The sequence below is a fragment of the Branchiostoma belcheri genome, unplaced genomic scaffold, assembly GCF_001625305.1.
Source record: "Branchiostoma belcheri isolate BF01 breed outbred unplaced genomic scaffold, Haploidv18h27 scaffold351, whole genome shotgun sequence".
Taxonomy (NCBI): domain Eukaryota; kingdom Metazoa; phylum Chordata; class Leptocardii; order Amphioxiformes; family Branchiostomatidae; genus Branchiostoma; species Branchiostoma belcheri.
Window position 1 is genome coordinate 1 of NW_017803967.1, and position 21,199 is coordinate 21,199.

The window sequence follows — 21,199 nt, forward strand, 5'->3', positions numbered from 1 at the left end:
CGCGTTTCAGGCTCTAAATCATAGGTTTTGCACGAAAAAAACCGCCAAATTTTTTTTATACGTATAATGTGCGGACATTTTTTTAAAAGGTCGGGAGTATTTTTCTCGCACTTCTAACACCTCGAGAGGGACGTTAGGAATGCAAGAAATTTTTTCCGACCATTTCCAAAAGAAATAGCGACTTTGTTAAAATTCGCCTGTATAGCGCGTTTCAGGCTCTAAATCATAGGTTTTGCACGAAAAAAACCGACCAAATTTTTTTTATACGTATAATGTGCGGAAATTTTTTTAAAAGGTCGGGAGTATTTTTCTCGCACTTCTAACACCTCAGAGGGACGTTAGGAATGCAAGAAAATTTTTTCCGACCATTTCCAAAAGAAATAGCGACTTTGTTAAAATTCGCCTGTATAACGCGTTTCAGGCTCTAAATCATAGGTTTTGCACGAAAAAAACCGACCAAATTTTTTTTATACGTATAATGTGCGGAAATTTTTTTAAAAGGTCGGGAGTATTTTTCTCGCACTTCTAACACCTCAGAGGGACGTTAGGAATGCAAGAAAATTTTTTCCGACCATTTCCAAAAGAAATAGCGACTTTGTTAAAATTCGCCTGTATAACGCGTTTGAAATGTAGGAAACTTGTTTTTTTCGGCCTGACATTTTTTCGCCCGCTCGCATTAGATTTGGTGTCTGCGGAGGATGTCATCCATAAAATTTACTTGCCTTATGGAGGATTACTAAAAAACGGGGTGACAGATCGTCGTGATGTTTGGTATTCAGAATCTAATTTGCATAATGAATTAGAAAATTCTATAAATTTGCTGCGTTCCTTGGCAGACTATTTAATCTCATAATTAAGGGTTAATGACCCGCCCCGAGGTGAATATGGTGTTATAAAGCCTTGTCAGTTGCTATAACCACCTCATAAAGCCACCTCGTTCGCTGTCGCTCACTCGATGGTGAGCTGTCGCTGTCGCTCATTCGGTGGTTATAGCAACTGACAAGGCTTTATTACACCATATTCAACGAGAAAGGGCGGGCCATTAACGCTATTATCATATAGCCTATCAAAACTTACACGGTAGAGGGTAACACATTCCTGTATAACGCATACATCTAAATTATATAACAAACCATTACAGTCACTCCTCTATCTTCCCGTCCGCTGGCCACTGTTCCTGTGCATCTTTCCCGATTCCAAGGACCCACATACATTGTATTGAGTCTAAATTGGCCTCAATCAGTTCTTCTATGACAAATTCTGACGCACCATTGTCTAAAATTGTATGCCCTTTAGTGTGATGATTTTACCTGTTCTATCAGAGTTCATATGAGTTCACCGGATCTTTGGAATAGAACCGGTATTCCATTTGTGGTTATTTTGGGCTAAAAGAATAGAACAAGCTTCCATTTGAAGTCATCTGAGGTCATTTGGATGTTTCAATACACAAATGTACTTACTAGTGGGGGTGGCGCAAAATATGTTTTCTTTCGCTCAAAATTCACATGTATTGACATGGTCTTTATTGTCTTCGTCAGAAGGACTATGAAATTGTCTCGCCGGAGTGTGGGGACTTTTGGATTTTGCGATATAACTCTGGAAGGCATGATTCGACGTCCATGATTTTTGGCAGGCAGATTACCGCTGATAAGGCCAAAGTCAAGTACAAGTTTCGGCTTCGTGGGGGGTCCGTGCGTCACGTTAGTGCACCTTTTGTGTTTGTGGCTTGTTAGCAACATAACTCAAGTATTTGTAAAATGTTGATTATAATTCTTGGTGTGGTGCTTACTATTGTCGGGACCAAGGTTAAGTTCGTTACTGAGCTTCGTGGGGGGTTTCGTTGTGACTACAGGGGGCATTTTGTTAATTTTTCTTGTGAGCAGGATAACTTTTGTATGTGTGGATGGAAGTTAATGAAATTTGATAGGCATGTGACTGTGGTAGTCTCCAAGATTGAGTTCAAAGATGAGAGTCGTGGAGGTCGTTATGTCCCCGTAATAGGACCTTTTGTGTTTAGAAATCCCCCACCTACATCTGCTTGGAGACAGCCGACAGCTGGATATAGCCGGGAACCCCATAATGGGATGGGATCAAATGACGTTACATTGAGGGATTGTACTATAACTTCAGCAGGGGGTGGATAGGTTGGACATATGTCAGGTTATTTTCTACGGCCACACCAAGTAATTGCTATGAATGACGTCCACTGGAGACCTTAAATCTAATTACCTTAAATTTAAGGCAAGCGCGCAATAAAAACACGAAGGGCCGAAAAACGAGATGCCTAGATTTGGAATATACTAACTGTAGAAGTACAAATGTTAGGACACAAAGAACACAAGAAACAAGTCTTCTATTTGTCATAAAGACAGTAGTCACCCTGTTCTGATTCTTTCCTTTATAACATCTTCTCTTATTATATTTTGCGGCGCTGTCGTGACACTATCAACACAGTAAGAATTTCTTGAACGTTTTTTTCCAGTAACAGTCCAAACTCAAATAACGTGGGGGGGGGGGCTAACACGGGTGACGACGCATCTGTATAATCTGCGGCAAACCGTTTCAGGGTGTTCTGTACCATAAAAATAGTACAGAGATTCTTTTGTTCTTTAGACCAAATTGATTATTAAAAAGAGTGAAGAATACGCATGCTAATTTCTCTAGAACGATGTACCTCTGACGAAGACATGAGATCTCCGACCTCTAGTTTTGTTATGTACTGCTAAATAAATTGGGTGAAGACAAGACGGTAAACATTTCTATTCAACAAGGAAACTTGCTATAATTGTTAGCAAAAAGAGTCAACTCCCCTGCAAATGGTTTGCTCCTGGCCATGCTTTATTGTGCAACAAAGCACACTTGTGAGAATAAAACACACCTGGCAATACTTGTATCATGCTAACTGTGACATTATGGCGTCATAATCAAATACCTGGCTATAACGCCACCTGGCTATATGATAATAAGAACATAACAAATATAAATTATACAAATGAAGACTTAATTTGCATAACAAACAAGGGAATAACATTAATCCATGGGTGAATGACAGGAATCGCATACTTGAGGCATTTGGCAGTGTGTTTAAGTTGGTACCATTAGACATAACTTATGTAAATCAGGATCGCATTAGCATAATTGATAAAAATGCTAGCCTAGCCTTCTATGAATGAACGAATGAATGGTTTATTTGATCATTTTGATCGGATATGAAAGGTACATAGCAGCAATAGGCCGAATTGTATACTTTTTACATATTTGAAAACTGTTGGCATTAGTCACTTTACCGAACGCGTAAAACCAACTGACCACAATACTCCTGCAGGATGCAGACCTCCCGGAGTAATTATTGAAATAAACAATAAGGGTCACAAGGTTCTCCCCGAATATAAACTCTTCCTTTCACTGGTTGAAAGACAGCATTGGAGTGCATCCTTTCCTTAGCCTGGTGAGAACCATTCAACAGTTACAGTAGCTTTTCCTATTGTTTAGTCTGTAAATCGATTTTGAGGGAGCCCTTTGTGTTCTAAGTCGATACCTGTTTCTGTGAGTGATGTGCATTGTAATAAGGTAACATGGGCAGGGGAGATCTGTCTACCATGATGTTATGAGATAAGAATACTTTGATGGTACTGTACCGTAGTATTATTATCTCGTACTCATAAGATGTATTTTTCCTAAACAGATATTGTAATGATATTGAAATGAGGTCACTGAAACAAATTGTTTACTACATCTAAATGAAGATTCACCAGTTACTGTTTTATATTTTGTGATAACTTTTGTGTTTTTAGCAGTAAGCATCTAGTTGGTATTACTGTGATTGCTCCAGTATATGACTGATATATGTCAAAGCTTTGTGTCATACAATAAGTACTATCAAGTTATGTACTTAAACTGATTGCTGATTCTGAATTTTTTATCATAGAACTACGTGTTGGGGGTACCTCGATTGTATCAGATTCATTTAATACGGTTTCATATATCAAATCTACTTGATGACATCAAGACATTGCTTATGAATCTGAGGCCTGGACATCCTAGTGACAACCTGAAGATTCAGGCCCTGGAGATGAGCTTCAGTGTGTTGATATCCAAAATGTCTTGTTATTTAAGTAAATGTTGAAATGATAATAAAAGGAGTTGGTACCCTAGGTTGCAAAATGCCATTTTAAGCTTAACACAAGCTTTTGGGCATTTATTAACAGTGTTTTACAACTTAGTAAGACAGCAATATACATGTACACAAGTACAACTTATAATATTATGCAATACTCGACACAATAGAACAGTTATTACACAGTTTTTTATTCTTTTTTTTATTACTCTCGATTTATGAAATTATAAAATTGAAAGCCCCCTTCACACTAGAGGTAAAATGAGCTAAAATATCACCAGAATAAATACTGGCATACCCAGTATGCCTGACCATTCAAAGTGTATTTATTCTGAAAATTTGGAGTGTATTTAAAAGATTTAGGCCCATTTGGTTCTCCCTCAAATGCAACCAGAATTTTTTGAGTGCTGCTGGAATGCTATTGAAATTATTTAAAATGCAGTCATACTGCTGCAGTTAGAACTCACTTTAAATTCCGGTGCCGTTTAACAAATTAACCTTGAAAGTTTTGAGCATGACCAAAACGTTCGGGCCGGCCACAAAAATCTAGGTACCAATATTTGAAATGCAGTGAGAATTTCTAGAATGAACATAAAAAAATCCTGGAATATACATTGAATTTTGACGGCATTCCAGTTTTCTAGAATTTTTGGGCTTCCCCCCTCCATATCTGTCATGTTGGGGGGCCGGCGTGACCAAGAAACTACGAAGACTCACAACAACTGAGTTAGATGTTACAAAGTTAGACCCAAAATTCGCCTGAATACGTAGAACTGAAGGATGAACTGCACTGAACTTAGAATACAGTCAAAATTTTCAGAATACAGTTTGCACAGTTAGGATTATACAAAGAATTCTTATTGAGATGGCATTCTGGCTCTTTCCATCTCTTGTGTGAAGGTCTTAACAAAAACATTTGACTACAGTGTAGTGAAGTCAAATGAAATATATACAGTGGTGTACAACATTAAAAATTGTATCGGCAAATGTCCAAAACTAACCACAATTCTTACAGTTTTACTGTACTATGGGGGGGGGAGGGTCAAAACAGACCCTTAACAGTGCCCGTTTGCTATTTTGATGCACCGTCCTTACTAGGTGTTGTGTAATAATTTACAGCATGCATGCATGGATAAGTCCAATTCAAAACTCTCATCTGAGTCAGAAGTTCAGGCTATAAATTGCAGAAACATATGCTGAACATTAAAGTAGGACAAATCAAGAATAATATTACATGTACATAGTACTTTCAAGAACGGGGTGTGGGTTATCCTGTATTATAAATTATGACTGTGTTATCACCCATCTTTTTCTTCTAATGTTATTGTTAACATTGCTGTTAATGTGATCTGAAATTTTCAGTCAGTCACTCTTTACAATCTTACATGTATAATACCTTATTTGCACATAATTTTCTTGTAAGTGAAATGCCAGGGCTAACTATGTGAAAGCTCTAATTTCCCTGCCAATAGTGTTTGACATTGGCAAGGAAATTTTGGCACTTTGTTTGGCGACTCATCCATGGAATCTGCGATTGTGCTTTTCACAAAAAGACATTGGGAGTATTAATTAATCAAGTTGAACGCAAGGCAAACTGAACAAGAGAAAAATTACTTATATACACAACACTTCTAAGAACCTGGAATATGCTGCAACATTATAGGGTCAAAATACAAAGAAAGTCCAATATACAAAGAAAGTCAAGCCTATACATGTAATAGGATAAACTGGAAAAGGTACAGAACCAAGCTGTCAGACTGTATGAATACCAGTTTATTACAATAGGGGTGCTAGTGTCACAAAACAAAACAGATCTTCAGTGGGTGTAAACTCGAAGATGGAAAATGCCCAGACTATGCATGATAAATAAATGTACAAAATAATAAACTGGTGAACGTACCAACTACTGAATATCTAAACCCAGACACAAGTGAATATCTTATGCCAAAAAGAACAAGAAATGCCTTCAAATAACTAATAAACTGGTGGACATACCAACTACTGAATAAATGGTAGGCATTCGTCGGTCTTACAAGACCATGAAAGTACTGAATATCTAACGTGTTAACACCAGAAAGAACAAGAAATATCCAAAGTATCATAGTTATTGACCCAGGATTGAGGTGTTTTTTCCTAAAACTACAATTGTAACATTATTGCATTGTATAGTGGAACATCATCACTAGATATCTTTAAACAATGATTGCAGTTAGATGTGCAAAGTTAAGGTCAGATGTCGTTCAGTATAATCTAACTGTGTCTTTGAAGCCAGTGCCATATGCTGGCTATACAGATACAATCATCATCATCAGGTCGGGATTTTCAATGATGGTAATAAAAAAAATACAATGGGCATGTAATTGAGGTAGGTTTGCGCACTTTGTTTTAGCAACCAATTTACTGTACTGCACAAGAGAATATGATTGAACAGTATGGAATATTTGTTATGTAAAGTTAATATTGTCTCATCACAAGTTACAATCATTTGTTTATACCAATTTTAGGAACAGAGAGGTTGGGATTTGGCATGGTAAGGATAAATACTACCATAATAATTACCTCATTTGTGATGGCTATACTGTATGGCTTTCAAGAAAATCAACACCAGATGGGAAGGTCTGGCACTGGATGACAATTATGTTATAAGTGATCAGCATCTCTACACAAGCATCATTGAGCAATCATGTTGTGTACAATTGTTTCAATCTCTTTTATAGTCCTCTCTTATAGTTCTGTCTTCCCTCACAGACCCATATTACGTGTCATGCCATGTCATGCCAAATAGTAGAAGTGGCGATAATATGACATAACATCGATGAAGGTTAGACATCCAGGTATACGATACGCCAAAAAGCAGTTACTCAAGCAACGGGATATGATTTTGAAAACGTCAGACGTTTCAGCTAGCATCCACTTGCTTTCGTCGGTGACTGAGAGACCAGAGGGGAAATGCAGGTTTATAAGCACAAACTATTGATTGATATGCAAATAAAGTGAAGACAAATTTTTGGAAGTCGAAAAAGGAGCAAAAGTCAGACAAGTCAAGACAAGATAATGAAAATTAGTCAGAAAGCTCCTGTTATACAGAACAGGAGCTTAATGTTGTCTGTTCTCGGGGCTGAGGGTGCCAAAATTCAAGTGCCGGAGAGATCCACCCGTAGCCCCCCTTCCCTGTTGAGGGTGGGGTTGTACATTCTTTCAAATATTGCCTCTTATATTGCTACTCCTCAGCTATTTTCCACCACCTACAACACAACCAGGGTCTAACCAACACAACCAACCAGGGTCCAACCAACACAACCAACCAGGTTCCAACCAACACAACCAATATATGAAAGAATGTACAACCCCACCCTCAACAGGGAAGGGGGGCTACAGGTGGATCTCTCCGGCACTTGATGTTTGGCACCCTCAGCCCCGAGACTGACTTTTGTTCTTTTTTCGACTTCCAAAAATTTGTCTTCACTTTATTTGCATATCAATCAATAGTTTGTGCTTATCAACCTGCATTTCCCCTCTGGTCTCTCAGTCACTGACAAAAGCTAGTGGATGCTAGCTGAAAGGTTTGACGTTTTCAAAATCATATCCAGTTGCTTGAGTAATTGCTTTTTGGAATATGACATAAGATTTCTTGTTGAATGGATACAATGTAAGTGGGCATTTGCAATGAGGCTTATTACTTTATTTTGGTGTACACAGAAATAGTTGGGGTCAAGTACTCACAAACACTCACTATCCGGTTTATTGTCACTCTGTTCTTCCCTGTCTTCAAGGTTCAGACATGCTTGCACACTGGTGCTGAGGCTACACGTAACATATAACAATTTAAATTGTATCAATAAATTGTAAGTTACAATAAATAATTAAGTCTGTGATGGAGACCAGAAATATGAAATTGTCAGCACTTTTAAATATTGTCCTTAATACCCCAAATTATCGAAGGCATCATTTTACATTTACTAAAGAAAACCATAGATCTAATAATCTAAAAAATATTGTAGTTATGGACAAGAATATACAATTGCTAGCAAAAGTGTCAAATTTAGGGCATTACATTTAGTACCTAATTCTGCTTTATCACATAAAAGTTGGTTTCCATTACATTAAGTGTGGGTTCATGACCATGCAGCAGAACTGCTGATAACAGCCAAATCGAGTGTTATACAAAATACTGGGTGGCATTCCATGTAATACCAGTATCCAGGCTGTTTTTTAATGGATTTACAGTGGATGCTGATACCACTTCCTCGATCTCGCTTGGGCAGACCATTCCACCACATGACCTTCCAATTAGTGAAGAAGATTGCTCTCTTATAATTCCCTTTCAATGTTTTTATCACCCTCATTTTGTGACCTCTTGATCTTGAATCAGTTAATCTTTGTGTAATGTTAATGTTATATTGCAAAAATTAGACTTGAAAAATCCAAATAGTTTTCACTCAATAGTGTCAAATGCACTGTCTCCTACTTGTGGCCAATTTGTTTGAGATTGTGTAGATTGAACATAATGCTTTTGTCATAGTCTATGCACAACGCATGTCCAAGTGATTTGTCATTCAAGCTTGAATAAGACTATACAATGTATATATGTATGGACATGTAGACATGTTAGATTTCATCATGATGTTGGAACATAGTATTATTCATGTATACAGTGTAGTATAAGTTTTTTACACTATCTCAAAGTATCTGCTCAACTTGCAGTCTGCATATGTGAATAGTACCCTAGGTGCTGAGAATATGATGATCGCTTTTGAGGGCTTCTTATCACTGTACTGTGGTCACCTGATCCCTCTCCCAAAATGTTTTCCTCTTCAGCTCTTCTCTTTGTCCCAATATCCTCTACTCTTTTGTTGCCATGATAATAGGCGTCCGCACCATATGCTGAAGGGTAGTGGGGCACATAGCCATTTGCAGGATGGCCAAGTCTTGACTCAGTGCCAGTGTACTGATAGCCAGGTTGATTGTACTCCATGCCACGTCGGGAAAGATTCATGGCAGACCCATACACAGCTGCTGTTTCTACACAGGTGTACTGGTTCTGGAGGTCAGAGTTTACAGTATAGCTGGAGTTGGTAGCATCTGGCCACCTTGAGGCAGCTCCAAGGGAGGCAATACTACTGGAAGGCGCCATCTCATTATCAGATGATCCCAATCTTGCATTGTGGTACTGGAGGCAGACAGCAAAAATGGCAGACATGATGACTGAATTTTAATTATATTAAAAGTACTTAAATTCAATACTTAACTAGAGTTCCCCGATCTCATACCTTCGCCAAATGATCTTAATCTTTATGGCTGACAAATTATAGATTATTCCCCCTGATAAGATCCTCATTTTCATGAATTATATTAGTTTATCATATTCTCAACCATAAGACAGTCTTATATAAACAATGCCATTCTAGCATTTCCTCACAAATTATGCAAATGAGGTCCTAATTTGAATGCATTATGTTTAATGATGTTCACCTTCACTGAACTTTCAAATACCATTAGTATGAAATTCCAGGCAGCTAAGAGAGAGTTGTACATAATCAAATGCAAATTATGCAAATGAGGACTTAATTTGCATAATTAATGAGGATATTCTATACTTGCAGCATTTTATTTAATAGTACTTATATATTATAGATGTAATCTATTTAATCTGTGGCAGGTAGAACATCAACAGATACCAATTATGCAAATGATCAGACCTAATTTGCATAATTTATGTAAAAATTCTGCAACGCCTTATTGGTGAATGATGGGAATTTTATACCTTGTGACATGTGTATGTTTCTTAAAGGTTAACACAACTATGCATAATGAAAAACTTAAACTTTTCTCCAACTCAAAATTTGACTCACCAGAAATTTTCGACTGAATCACTCAGTCTTCCTTAGCTATCTGACCCAAATGCTGTGGACACATGATTTTTCCCACGTGTGACGTCAGCAAAGGGTCAAAGGTTGTCTGAAGTCGATATCGCCCCCCGTCCCGGTTGAGCGATGGTTGAAGTGCCCTGATGTATATGGACTCTTTTATGCCTCTCTTGAAGTAATCCTGTTCGGTATCCAAGATTCTGACCCCCTCCAGATCCACTGTGTGTCCCGGTGATTCTATGTGGATGTGCTGTGACACCTCAGATGCAACAGAACTGGGTCGTCTATGCTCTAGAAACCTGGTTTTTAGTGAGCGCTCAGTTTCCCCGATATAAGTTTCCCGACAGGGGCCTCTGTTAGTGTTTCCCTGGCAACTTATGTGGTAGATAACCCCACATTTGTCTTCCTTGGGAGTTTTGTCCTTAGGTGCCACAAGGAGTTGTCTTAACGTACGATGAGGTCTGAAACAGGTACTCACTCCGTGTGCAGCAAAGATTCTACGTAGGGGCTCAGAAACATCCTTTACGTATGGGAGGACTACAAGTGTTTTTCTGTTTTTCCCTCCCGTTCCCTGACTATCTTGGGGTTTAGACCGGGGCTGTCTGGGCTCGGAGGCTTTCCTAATAAGCCACTGAGGGTAGCCACACTTCTTTAGGGCTTCTGTAACGTGCTCGATCTCGCTACTTCTATCTGCAGGATCACTGATGGTGGTATTAGCTCTATGTAAAAGGGTCTTGATCACACCCAACTTGTGGTCCAAAGGGTGGTTTGAGAAAAAATTCAGATATTGGTCCGTGTGTGTCGCCTTACGGTATAGAAGAACTTTACCCGCAGGGACCTATCCTGGTTGATTGTTGAGTGTCTAGAAAGGGCAGTGCACCATCTTCTTCTTGTTCAAATGTAAACTTTATATCCGGGTCCAAACTGTTTAAATGGTCTGTGAATTCCTGTGCATAGATTTTCTTTAACTTTGTATGAGTGTCATCCACATATCGGTACCACCAAATAGGGGGATGTGGGGCGGTTTTTATAGCCAACTGTTCTAAATATTCCAGATAAAGATTGCACACTATGGGGGAAACAGGTGAGCCCAAAGCGGCTCCGTGCACTTGTTGGTAAAATACCCCATCATACTATGTATATGTACACTTTAGACAAACTTGCAACAGGTCTACTATATGTTCGGGCTTCAAAGTTGTTCTTTGGGGAGGGGTTGGGTCTTCTTGTAGTCTCTGGGAAATAACACTGAGGGCCTTATCCACTGGCACCGATGTAAACAATGCAGTTACGTCAAACGATCTTAGTTCCTCATCTTCTTCCACCCTCTCATTTTTAACCAAATCTGCAAACTGTTGAGAATTTACAATGTGATGTTTCGTTCTGCCGACAAGTGGAGACAAAATGCTGGCCAAGAATTTTGCGCACGGATATGTAATAGAATCAATGCAACTTATGGGCGTAAAGGTATTCCGGCTTTGTGAACTTTCGGCAGGCCGTAGAATTTCGGTGTCGTCTCGGCCGTGGGATAGAGTTGCCTGTATTTCATTCTATTAATTCCCCTGTCTTCTTCGATTTTCTGGAGCACGGCGACAAGTTCTTTCTTGTATTTGGATGTGGGATCCCGTTTGCCGAGTTTCCGGTAGGTGTTGGTGTCCTTGAGAAAGGTTGCACACTTATCCTTGTAGTCCTAAAACCACGGTCAAGCGACCTTTATCCGCCGGTAAGATGGTAATATCTTTGTCTTGGCTTAGCGATTTGAGGGCTTCCCTTTCTTCCTTAGTGATGTTAGACTGGATGTGTCTTTTCCGGTTGAGAACGGACGCGACTTCAGCCCTAAGTGCGTTGCCCTCCCTCTCAGGCAAGCTACAACACGCCACCTCGGTCTCAGTGACTATATGTCAACTACCAGGATTTTCTGGTCACTGGTTGCCTAACATATAGAGAGGCATAAAAGAGGCCATATACATCAGGGCACTTCAACCATCGCTCAACCGGGACAGGGGGCGATATCGACTTCAGACAACCTTTGACCCTTTGCTGACGTCACACGTGGGAAAAATCACGTGTCCACAGCATTTGGGTCAGATAGCTGAGGAGGACTGAGTGATTCAATCGAAAATTTCTGGTGAGTCAAATTTTGAGTTGGAGAAAAGTTTAAGTTTTTCACAATGAAATTTACCAACTAAGATGAACTTTCATACAACTATGCATATATTATGTTAATGTAAGGGGTCATTTGCATAATCAATGAGGACATGTTGAAATGAAGTATGAAAAAGGAATTTTACACAAAAAATATTGTGATTTGAATTTAGAAAACCATAAATTAAACAAGATTATGCTAATTATGACTTTATTTCCATTGTCAATGAGACAAATAAAAAACATTTACAAGGACTCATATATTTCATGGAGGTATGAAATCTTGGAATTCTTGTTTAGAGAGAGAATTGAACCCAGTGAAATCTCAAATTTGTGAAATTAATGTTCTGCTCCCTAGATGTTTGAAATTCGTATCATGGAACATTGGGATAACAAATTTTCTCATTGATTTATGCAGATAAAGTTCCTATTCTAGTCCTAATCATTTGGTTGAATTGAATTACATGCAAATGAATAGCGCTAGAATTAGAACTTCATCTGCATAATCAATGAGAAAATGCGTTACTCCTGTGTTGCATAAGAGTTTCAAACATCTAAGGCTAAATTTTGTGATCTGCTATATGGCAGGATGCAGCTATAATTAGTTTGGGCTTATTGCCTCTGCCAAGAGTTAGTAATATGTTGTAAATTGTTTTGTTGGTGTTTCTTTGTAGGAAGCATAACTTTGGTATGTGGATAAAGGACAAATTTGATTATGGACCTCATAGACTTAATTGATGAGGAAATGCTACAATACCATTATGATAATATAACTAATGGGAATCTTGTATTATATGGAAAAGTGGACATTATTAGCCATGAACCAGGCAAAGCATTGCCTAACTTGTCTCTCTCTCTTGTCACACACACACGCACGCACGCAAACACACACACACACACACACACACACACACACACACACACACTCACTCACTCACTCACTCACGCACACACACCTTGAATGGGGACACCAAAGATGTCAACATGGGAGACAATGGTTTGCATGGCTATCAATCAATCTTAATATGTGCATCATCAATGAAAACCTTAATCTTATCAATACAACTTACTTGTGAGGAAGATGGGTAGCCTCCACTGAAACGGAGAGCTGAATTCTGGACACCAGAGCTTGGTTCATGTGATGCAGCAGAATAGCCTGGTTGGCCAACAGCACTGAAACTGTTGTAATGGAATGTTGCTTGTGATGTTGCTGACCTAAAAATAAAAAGCCTTTTTAATCAATATCATCTTGAAAATAATCATATTTCACTATATGGAAAGGAAATATATTCTAATTCCTTTCTGCTATATTTCCCTCAGGCCACATCAATTTGTTGGTTCTCAGATTCGCCTCTTCATGTTTTTTCTGATTTTTCTGATTTGCAAAGATTCTGGTTCTGAATCAAGTAAAAAATGCTCGTATTTTGCCCTCAACAGTTGAGGAAAGTCCTTTTCTTCCTAGTTGTTACAGTTTTTCCAGCTCAATACAGTGGTTTGACTTTAGAAAGTTCAACATTCATTGTTTAAATATTAACCCAGCCTTTTGTGTTGACTTCATGGCTCTAATCGTACCATTTGGGGCTATAATACTTAGGATGCCTACACCTGTTTTTATTTTTTTGCCCTGTTGCTTCATTACCTTCGCCAAGAAGGTTATGTTTTCAGTAGCATTTGTCTGTGTGTGTGTTTGTGTGTGTGTGTGTGTGTGTGTGTGTGTGTGTGTGTGTGTGTGTGTGTGTGTGTGTGTGGTTTAGCAAGATAACCCGAGAAGCAGTAAATGGATTGGAATGAAACTTGGTAGGTGGGTAGGTCTTTATGAGACCTAGAAATGATAAGATTTTGGGGCCCCTGGCGGCTTTCCTAGGTACTGCAGCAGAACTTCCGGTTTTGATATTTCGTGATCTGGACATGCTAGGGTCACGAATTTTGGATGGCAGATAGCTCTTGGGATAGGGAAGAAGTGACATGAGTTTGGGTTTCCTAGTGGCTTGTTCTGGAACTGCAGGAGCATTTGTTGAAAAAATTTTCGAACAAGGATAACTCAAGTACCGGTTGACGAATTGTCGTGATTTTTGGTATGTAGGTAGTTGAAGTGATGTTTGACATAATCAGATGACAACTATGCAAATCAGGAGCTAATTTGCATAATTAATGAGGAAATTCTATACATCTGCTTTGTTCTATAATAGAACTATGAAACACTTGTGACATCTACTTGAGAATGAGAAAAACATCTGTCAGTGAGGATATATATATTATGTAAATGAGGACCTAATTTGCATAATTAATGACAAATTCTTATGATTTAATACTTGTAACTGCTGGGAATTTCATACTTGCCACATTTGGAAGTTAAGTGAAGGTGAACATCAATAAACATAATTTATTCAAATCATGAACTCATTTGCATAATTTATGAGGAAGTGCTATAATAGCCTTTTTGTTAAGAGAAGGCTGTCATTGGGTGGAGAATATAGTCTGGGGATGCGCCTACAAAACCACACTACAGCCCCTAGTATTACTCCAAAAAAGATTTGTTCGTTCAGCCACCGGCGCCAGTTTCCACGCACATTCTGCACCTTTGTTTACAAAACTTAATATTTTGAATATTTTTGACATAAACAAACTTCATCTGATGCTATTTACGTTTAAATTCCTTACTTGTTCTCTTCCAGACACATTTAATGGTCTTCTAAATCTTAATTCCCATTTTCATACTTACCAAACTCGACAAAGTGCCCATTTCCATATCCCCCTAGTTAGAACGTCCGTAGCCCAAATGAGTGTAAAATATAAATGTATAACTACTTGGAATAATCTCCCGCTCCACCTAAAATGTTTAACATCAATAATTAACTTTAAACGAAATCTTAAAAATCACCTACTTTTCTTTTCCACCGACATTTGATTTCTTATTACTTTGATTTCATCTGTATAAGTTTGAATTTCCGTTTCTCTTTAAAATTCATTTATTTTCTTGAGTTATTGCTTCAATTCTGCCAATGTCTGTATTGCAGTTAAAGTTCTGTTAACGTTAAAGTTATAGTTTTTAACATATCATTTCTAATTAGCGTTATTTATCAATCACTTTTGTTATTCATGTTACTATTTGTTTTGTTACTATTATCATTTTGATCATATTGATCAAATTTATTAATTACCTATTGTTATTTATTATTATCATTTGATTTGTTAGCATTATTTCAGTTGTTAATTAATTTTGTCGGGGAAGATCCCAGACAAGCCACTATGGCTTCATATCTTTCCCCAGCATTTTATTTTATTGTCAGTAACATTTTCATTTTACTGTTACTAAATATATGCGAACCAATAAACAAACAAACAAACAAACAAGAATAGGATTAACTAAAGTAATCCATGCAAATGAGGCCCTTATTTACAAAATCAAATGTTGAAATTGTATAATTCGTCAACCGCAAGGGTTAACATCATTTGGCGAAGGTATGAGATCGTGGAATTCTTGTATTCTTTATGAAAAAATCTGAGAACCAACAAATCAAATTAGTGTGGCCTCAATGAAAAATAATATTTCACTCCCTCACATATAGGGAGAGAAAAAATGGTCGCTTACGTCAAGTAAGGTAACTATGTTTTGGGGTTGAACCTGGTGGACCTGCTGTGGCGTGTCTCTCTGTATTAAGCTTAAGGTCAACATCATAACTCACGTTTTTGTGGATTGATTTTTTAATTTCTGGTGAAAATGTAGTTCAAGTTATAAAATGGTCCACCTGGCTTTTAATTCCCAATTCTACTGCGGCAGAGTTTTTGTGCATTTATCAAATTGTATGTACTATGCAGTATAACAGGAAAATTTGTGAATGGATCTTAGTGATATTTGGTAGGGAAAACAATGCTTTATATTGATATAACTATTATAATTTCTCCTTCTTTCCCTGCCATGTCATGAACGTGGTGAAGCCATGCTACATTTGCTCCAAAGCAAATGTCGGCCTTTCTAGTCTAGTTTGAAATCAAACTCAAAGTATCTACCGAGAACTGGTATCCTCTTGTGTGGTATAAAGAGAGGCCATTGGGTTGGAGTTAACCCCAGCTAGCTGAACACTCCCTGCATTCATCACAGCATGCCGAGTGTGCAGTGCAGAGTTGGCTGGTACCATGCCAGTGGGAGAATGGTAGGGACTGGTCCTCAGGGTGGAGTTATGACTTCCTGTGCAGATAGAGCAATGATTGAGATTTTATTTAATTCTAATAATATCTAGTGTAGTAGTAGAAATATGTTTTTCCAGACAAGTAGTTGTCTGTCTCCTATTATTGTGTTACCGAATAGTGTCTTTGACTGTGAAAGCAATTAGCCTTTGGGCATGATTTTTTGCAAATAAAGATTTATTTAGAACCATTTCCAAAATGTAGTCATTATACAGTTAATATATCATATCAATTCTTACACCAGGCTCACTTAGTATTTATTTTCTAATCAATACTAAAATCAAATCTAAAGAAATATCTGTAACCCACAGACATTCCTTGGTATGGATATTTTTTTCACTCACATGTATATCAGTGCTTAAGTGCTGCAATGTGAGGGAAGGGAAGAGAGCTGGAGAAGATGAAAGCGGGGTCCTGCAAACAACTGGGCAATGCGGGTTGACCCAGAGAGGAAACTGAAGTCCCCCGAAGACATCTTGAAAACAAACTATAAAGACCAGACGTAGTGGTGATGCTCACAGTGCTGTGGGAGGTTAGGTTGGAAGAAGCCCACTGCTGGGAAAGCAGAGAAGTATAGAGATCTTCATCAGAGCTGTGCAGACATGAGATGGAAGGCCTCAAGTGCTACCCAATAGAAGTAGGGTGCAGAGGATTTGTCAGTCAGTCAGTATGGAGAACACTGGGGGCCCTATAGGGATGAGAGGCAAGAGTAGGAAAGAAGCTGTTAAGAATCTTGGAGAAGCAGCAGAAGCAGCATTACACTGGGTATGGCTTAGGAGTAGGGACAACAACTGGAGGAACCACAATGAGTGACGACAGGCCAACGTCACTGCCCAGAGGGGGTTTCAATGAAAAGAGGATGGGCGGACGTCGACTGATGATGTTGTGGAGACAATCAGCTAAGCTGTACCAAGTAAGAAATCAGAAGGATTCATTCTGCATAAAAAACCTACTCATTAAAACTAAAAAATTAATGAAAGTTTTTTCTGAATACTGACATAGTGCATGCAGATCTGGAGTTTTTCTCAGTGTGACATCAGATACTAAATAACATCTGTGGACAGCTCCAAGTCCTACCCATTGCATAGTCCTACTCATTGCAAGCCTTTGGATCCACCAGCCAGGTATCTGTTGTAAAATCAAATGTCGTACATTGTAAGTAGGGCTCTAGCCAGCACCAGTTTTCCTGTCAATTGATGGCGTGTGAAGGAAATTATGTAAAACCAATCCGTCAACCTTGACAGACAAAATTAACAAAAATTTTGGGTAAAAATATGAAAACACCACCAACAACCACCTTCAACACTGGCTTAAAAATCCAAAACTTCCTGGGGAAACATGCCCCAGGACCCCCCTAGATTGTGAGTGCATTTGGCGCTAGTGCCGCGCCTACGGAGCTCCCCTCCCCAAATCTGATGATGAACCTGGATTGATTAAAAAATTCGAAGGTGGCTAGATTAGATCAACATATTAATCCGTTGCTACCAGCTGGACTCGCCAACTCATTGATGACCTTTTTAGCTATAAATGAGCCAACTGGCAATCTAGTGTCCATCCAAAATGTAAGCATGAGGTACTCGTAATTACTTTTTTGCCCATGCCTGATATTACTACATTAAAACTCTGGTGTTACTCTGTACAACAAATATTCAAATCAGAGTCTAATTTGCATAAATAAAGAGCAAAATAAATCTGCTGTGTTCCAAAATAGGGCAAGTCAAACTTGTGACATTGTAATTAAGAAGTAGAGGAACATGGTAGATACTGTTTATGCAAATGACTAACGGTACTTACTTAATAATTTGCATATTAATGAGATAATGCTATAATGTCATAATGGTACATGTATCTGCCTGGAATTTTATACTTACTGCATATTGAAGTTAAGTGAATGTGTCTTTAATTAAACATAACTTCAAATAAAGACCTCATATGCATAACTAAGAAATGCTACCATAACTTGCTCCTTTCTTTGTAAACATATGACTGTCATTGAGTGGAGAGTATGATCAGCTGATATGATAAATTGAATTGAATTGAGTATCTTATTTGCATAATCACTGAAGAACAATTACAATTCATCAGTAGTGAATGTTATCTGGCAAAGGTATGAGGCCATGGAACTACATGTGTACAAGTCATGTATTTGTTTGCTTCTCAAAGGAACATTTTTGGAAGCTGTTGTGCCACCTGGTACTGAATCGACTGCCATGCATGCTTACTGTGAATTCTGACATGTTTCAGAATCTGGCAGCAGGTTGCAGGTAATACTATCCAGGCTAACTTTTTTGACTGAGGAGCACTGATTCTTCCAACCCCAAAATTTGGATGCAACAGGACTAGTTCTGTGTACCAGTTTGCTGGAACTAGTTCTGGACTTGTAAAAATGTTCGGGTTCAGGTAAAAACTTAACATCTGGAACTAGTGTAAACTTACAAAAAATCATGTCACATTCCCCTGTTTGTTCTAAAGCACCTGAAATCTTCAACAGTCAAAAATCTGTGATGCAAAATGAATAAAACATTCATGCCATTGGGCATCATCAAGTGTCAGCCTTTGTAAATTATGTGGCTGCAGTTTTGCCCAGAGGTGCCCTGCAAACAACATATCTTGCTTCTAAACCCTTGTAGTGCAGTGCTCGTAACAAAAAATGTCCAGACTATGCATGATGTAACGTTACAAAATGACTAATAAACTAGTGGATGTACCAACTACTAACTTACTATTAGTACAGTCAAACCTGATCAAGCTGGCCACCCAGGGGACCAAAGAAAAGTGGTCACCTTGGACAGGTGGTCTCCTTGAAGAGAGTCACCTCATAACATGACTGAGATATAAATGGTTTCTAAGTCGAGATGTTTTAATGTCAAATGCTGAAAGCATCCGTCTTCAGTTCTGTGGTGAATGCATGTGGGGAGGGTGACACATGGAACAATTTACGTCATACAAAAACATCAAGCAGCAGTCAAGGCAAATTGGCTGGTTTCTCCATGATTTCTCATTACTTATCATCAATAATCAACATAATCGAAAATGATGTGGTCACCAATTGGGCAGGTATCGGGCCTTGAGTGGACCCAGCTCATGGCAGTCGCGGTCGTGTTGGCCAGGTGGTCACCTTGGACAGGTTTTCTAATACTTGTGTCAATGGGGAAAATTTTTGGGAACCGAGAAAAAGCGGTCACCATGGGCTGGTGGCCTGCTTGAAGAGGTGGTCACCTTGGCAGGTTTGACTGTACCTAATACCAGCCCAGAAAAGAGCAAGAAATAGCCATAGGATATATAGGGTCTTCTTTTACACCTCCTTGGTAAACATTTCCTTTTGGTTGTGTAAAAGCAAACCCTATATCCTATACATTGTACTTTACCAACCTGATGAAACTATTTTCCAGAAGGAATAGCCATGTCTTCAAGTACCAGAGTTATAAACCAAGGATTGACTCATTCTTAACAAGAATCCCACCAAGTTTGTATATTGTACAAAGGAAAGTTACATGTTATTGATATGGACCCGTGAAAATGATTTTTTAATTCAATTGTTTCCTTTGTCTTCTTGTCTGTGTAAAAATTGACAAGGTGCAAACCTATGTTAGATAAGATAAACGGCAACAAATATGCCACTTAGTCTAGCACAATCAGAAACACAATGTACATGACAACTGGCAGATAGAGTGGAACTTGCTGTCAAGTACAGTAGGGGCATTATCATAAGATAGCTTTAAACATTACAGTTAGATGTTCAAGGGTTACAAATGTAGGTGTAACAAGTTATTTGGTGTAATGTAGCCAGCCGCCGCAACACAGCATGTCTGCAAAGCTGGTGTGTTAAGCCAAAGAGTGGTTGTACATGTACCTACTGCAGAGTGGAACTCGTTGTCAAGAACAGTAGGGGCATTATCATTAGATAGCTTTAAACATTAGAGTTAGATGTTCAAGGGTTAGGCCACACCAATTTAATTTCTTGGTTAACGGATTCGCCCGCTTCATTTTTTTCTGATTTGCAAATAAAAATAAAAATTGAGAATCAACTGCAAAATGCTCATATTTTGCCCTGAACAGTTGAAAACAGTCCTTTTCTTCCTAGTTGTTACAGTTATTCCATCTTTCAATGCAGTGGTATAATTAAAAGTTCAAAATTCATAGTTTAAATTTTGAACCAGCCTGATGTGTTGACTTCTGAAGGCTCCTATCGTACCATTTTGGGCCATAATAGGATGCCTAGGCCTGTTTTTATTTTTATTTTTCGCCCGCCCGCTCCATTATATTTCTAGAAAAATCCGTTAACCAAGAAATTAAATTGGTGTGGCCTTAGGTGTAACAAGTTCTTTGGTGTAATGTAGCCAGCTGCCACGACGTAGCATGCCTGCAAAGATGGTGTGTTATGCCAAAGGGTGGTTATACCGGCTATACAGATACAGAAAATTTGGCAGTAAAGATGCCCCATTTTCCATTGGGAAATGTTAACTGAGAAGTCCCTTCTGTATTTTATATATGCCCCACACCAATTTAATTTCTTGGTTAACGGATTTGCTGCTTCATTTTTTTTCTGATTTGCAAAAAAATAAATAAATAAAAATTCAGAATCAACTGCAAAATGCCCATATTTTGCCCTAAACAGTTGAAAACAGTCCTTTTCTTACTAACTGTTACTTGTTACAGTCATTCCATCTTTCAATGCAGTAGTTTCATTAAAAGTTCAAAATTCATTGTTTAAATTTTGAACTAGCCTGGTGTGTTGACTTCATGGCTCCTATGATACCATTTTGGGCCATAATAGGATGCCTAGGCCTGTTTTTATTTTTTTCGCCCGCCCGCTCCATTATATTTCTAGAAAAATCTGTTAACCAAGATTTTTTAATTGGTGTGGCCTTATGGTGACTTACAA

At 38.4% G+C, this 21,199-nt stretch overlaps 1 protein-coding gene across 1 annotated transcript in view; it reads right to left on the reverse strand.

Annotated features, from left to right (window-relative positions):
- Positions 1 to 7,678: 7,678 nt before the first annotated feature.
- The window catches only part of LOC109475904 (transcription factor RFX4-like), a 44,254-nt gene continuing 30,733 nt past the window's right edge, over positions 7,679 to 21,199 (reverse strand). Inside the window, exons 12-14 of the mRNA XM_019776726.1 lie at positions 16,138 to 16,315; positions 13,197 to 13,341; positions 7,679 to 9,287 (exon numbers count right to left, since the gene is read on the reverse strand). Coding sequence (XP_019632285.1) covers positions 8,811 to 9,287; positions 13,197 to 13,341; positions 16,138 to 16,315 — 800 coding nt within the window. The 3' untranslated portion in view covers positions 7,679 to 8,810. The remainder of the gene's footprint in view (positions 9,288 to 13,196; positions 13,342 to 16,137; positions 16,316 to 21,199) is intronic.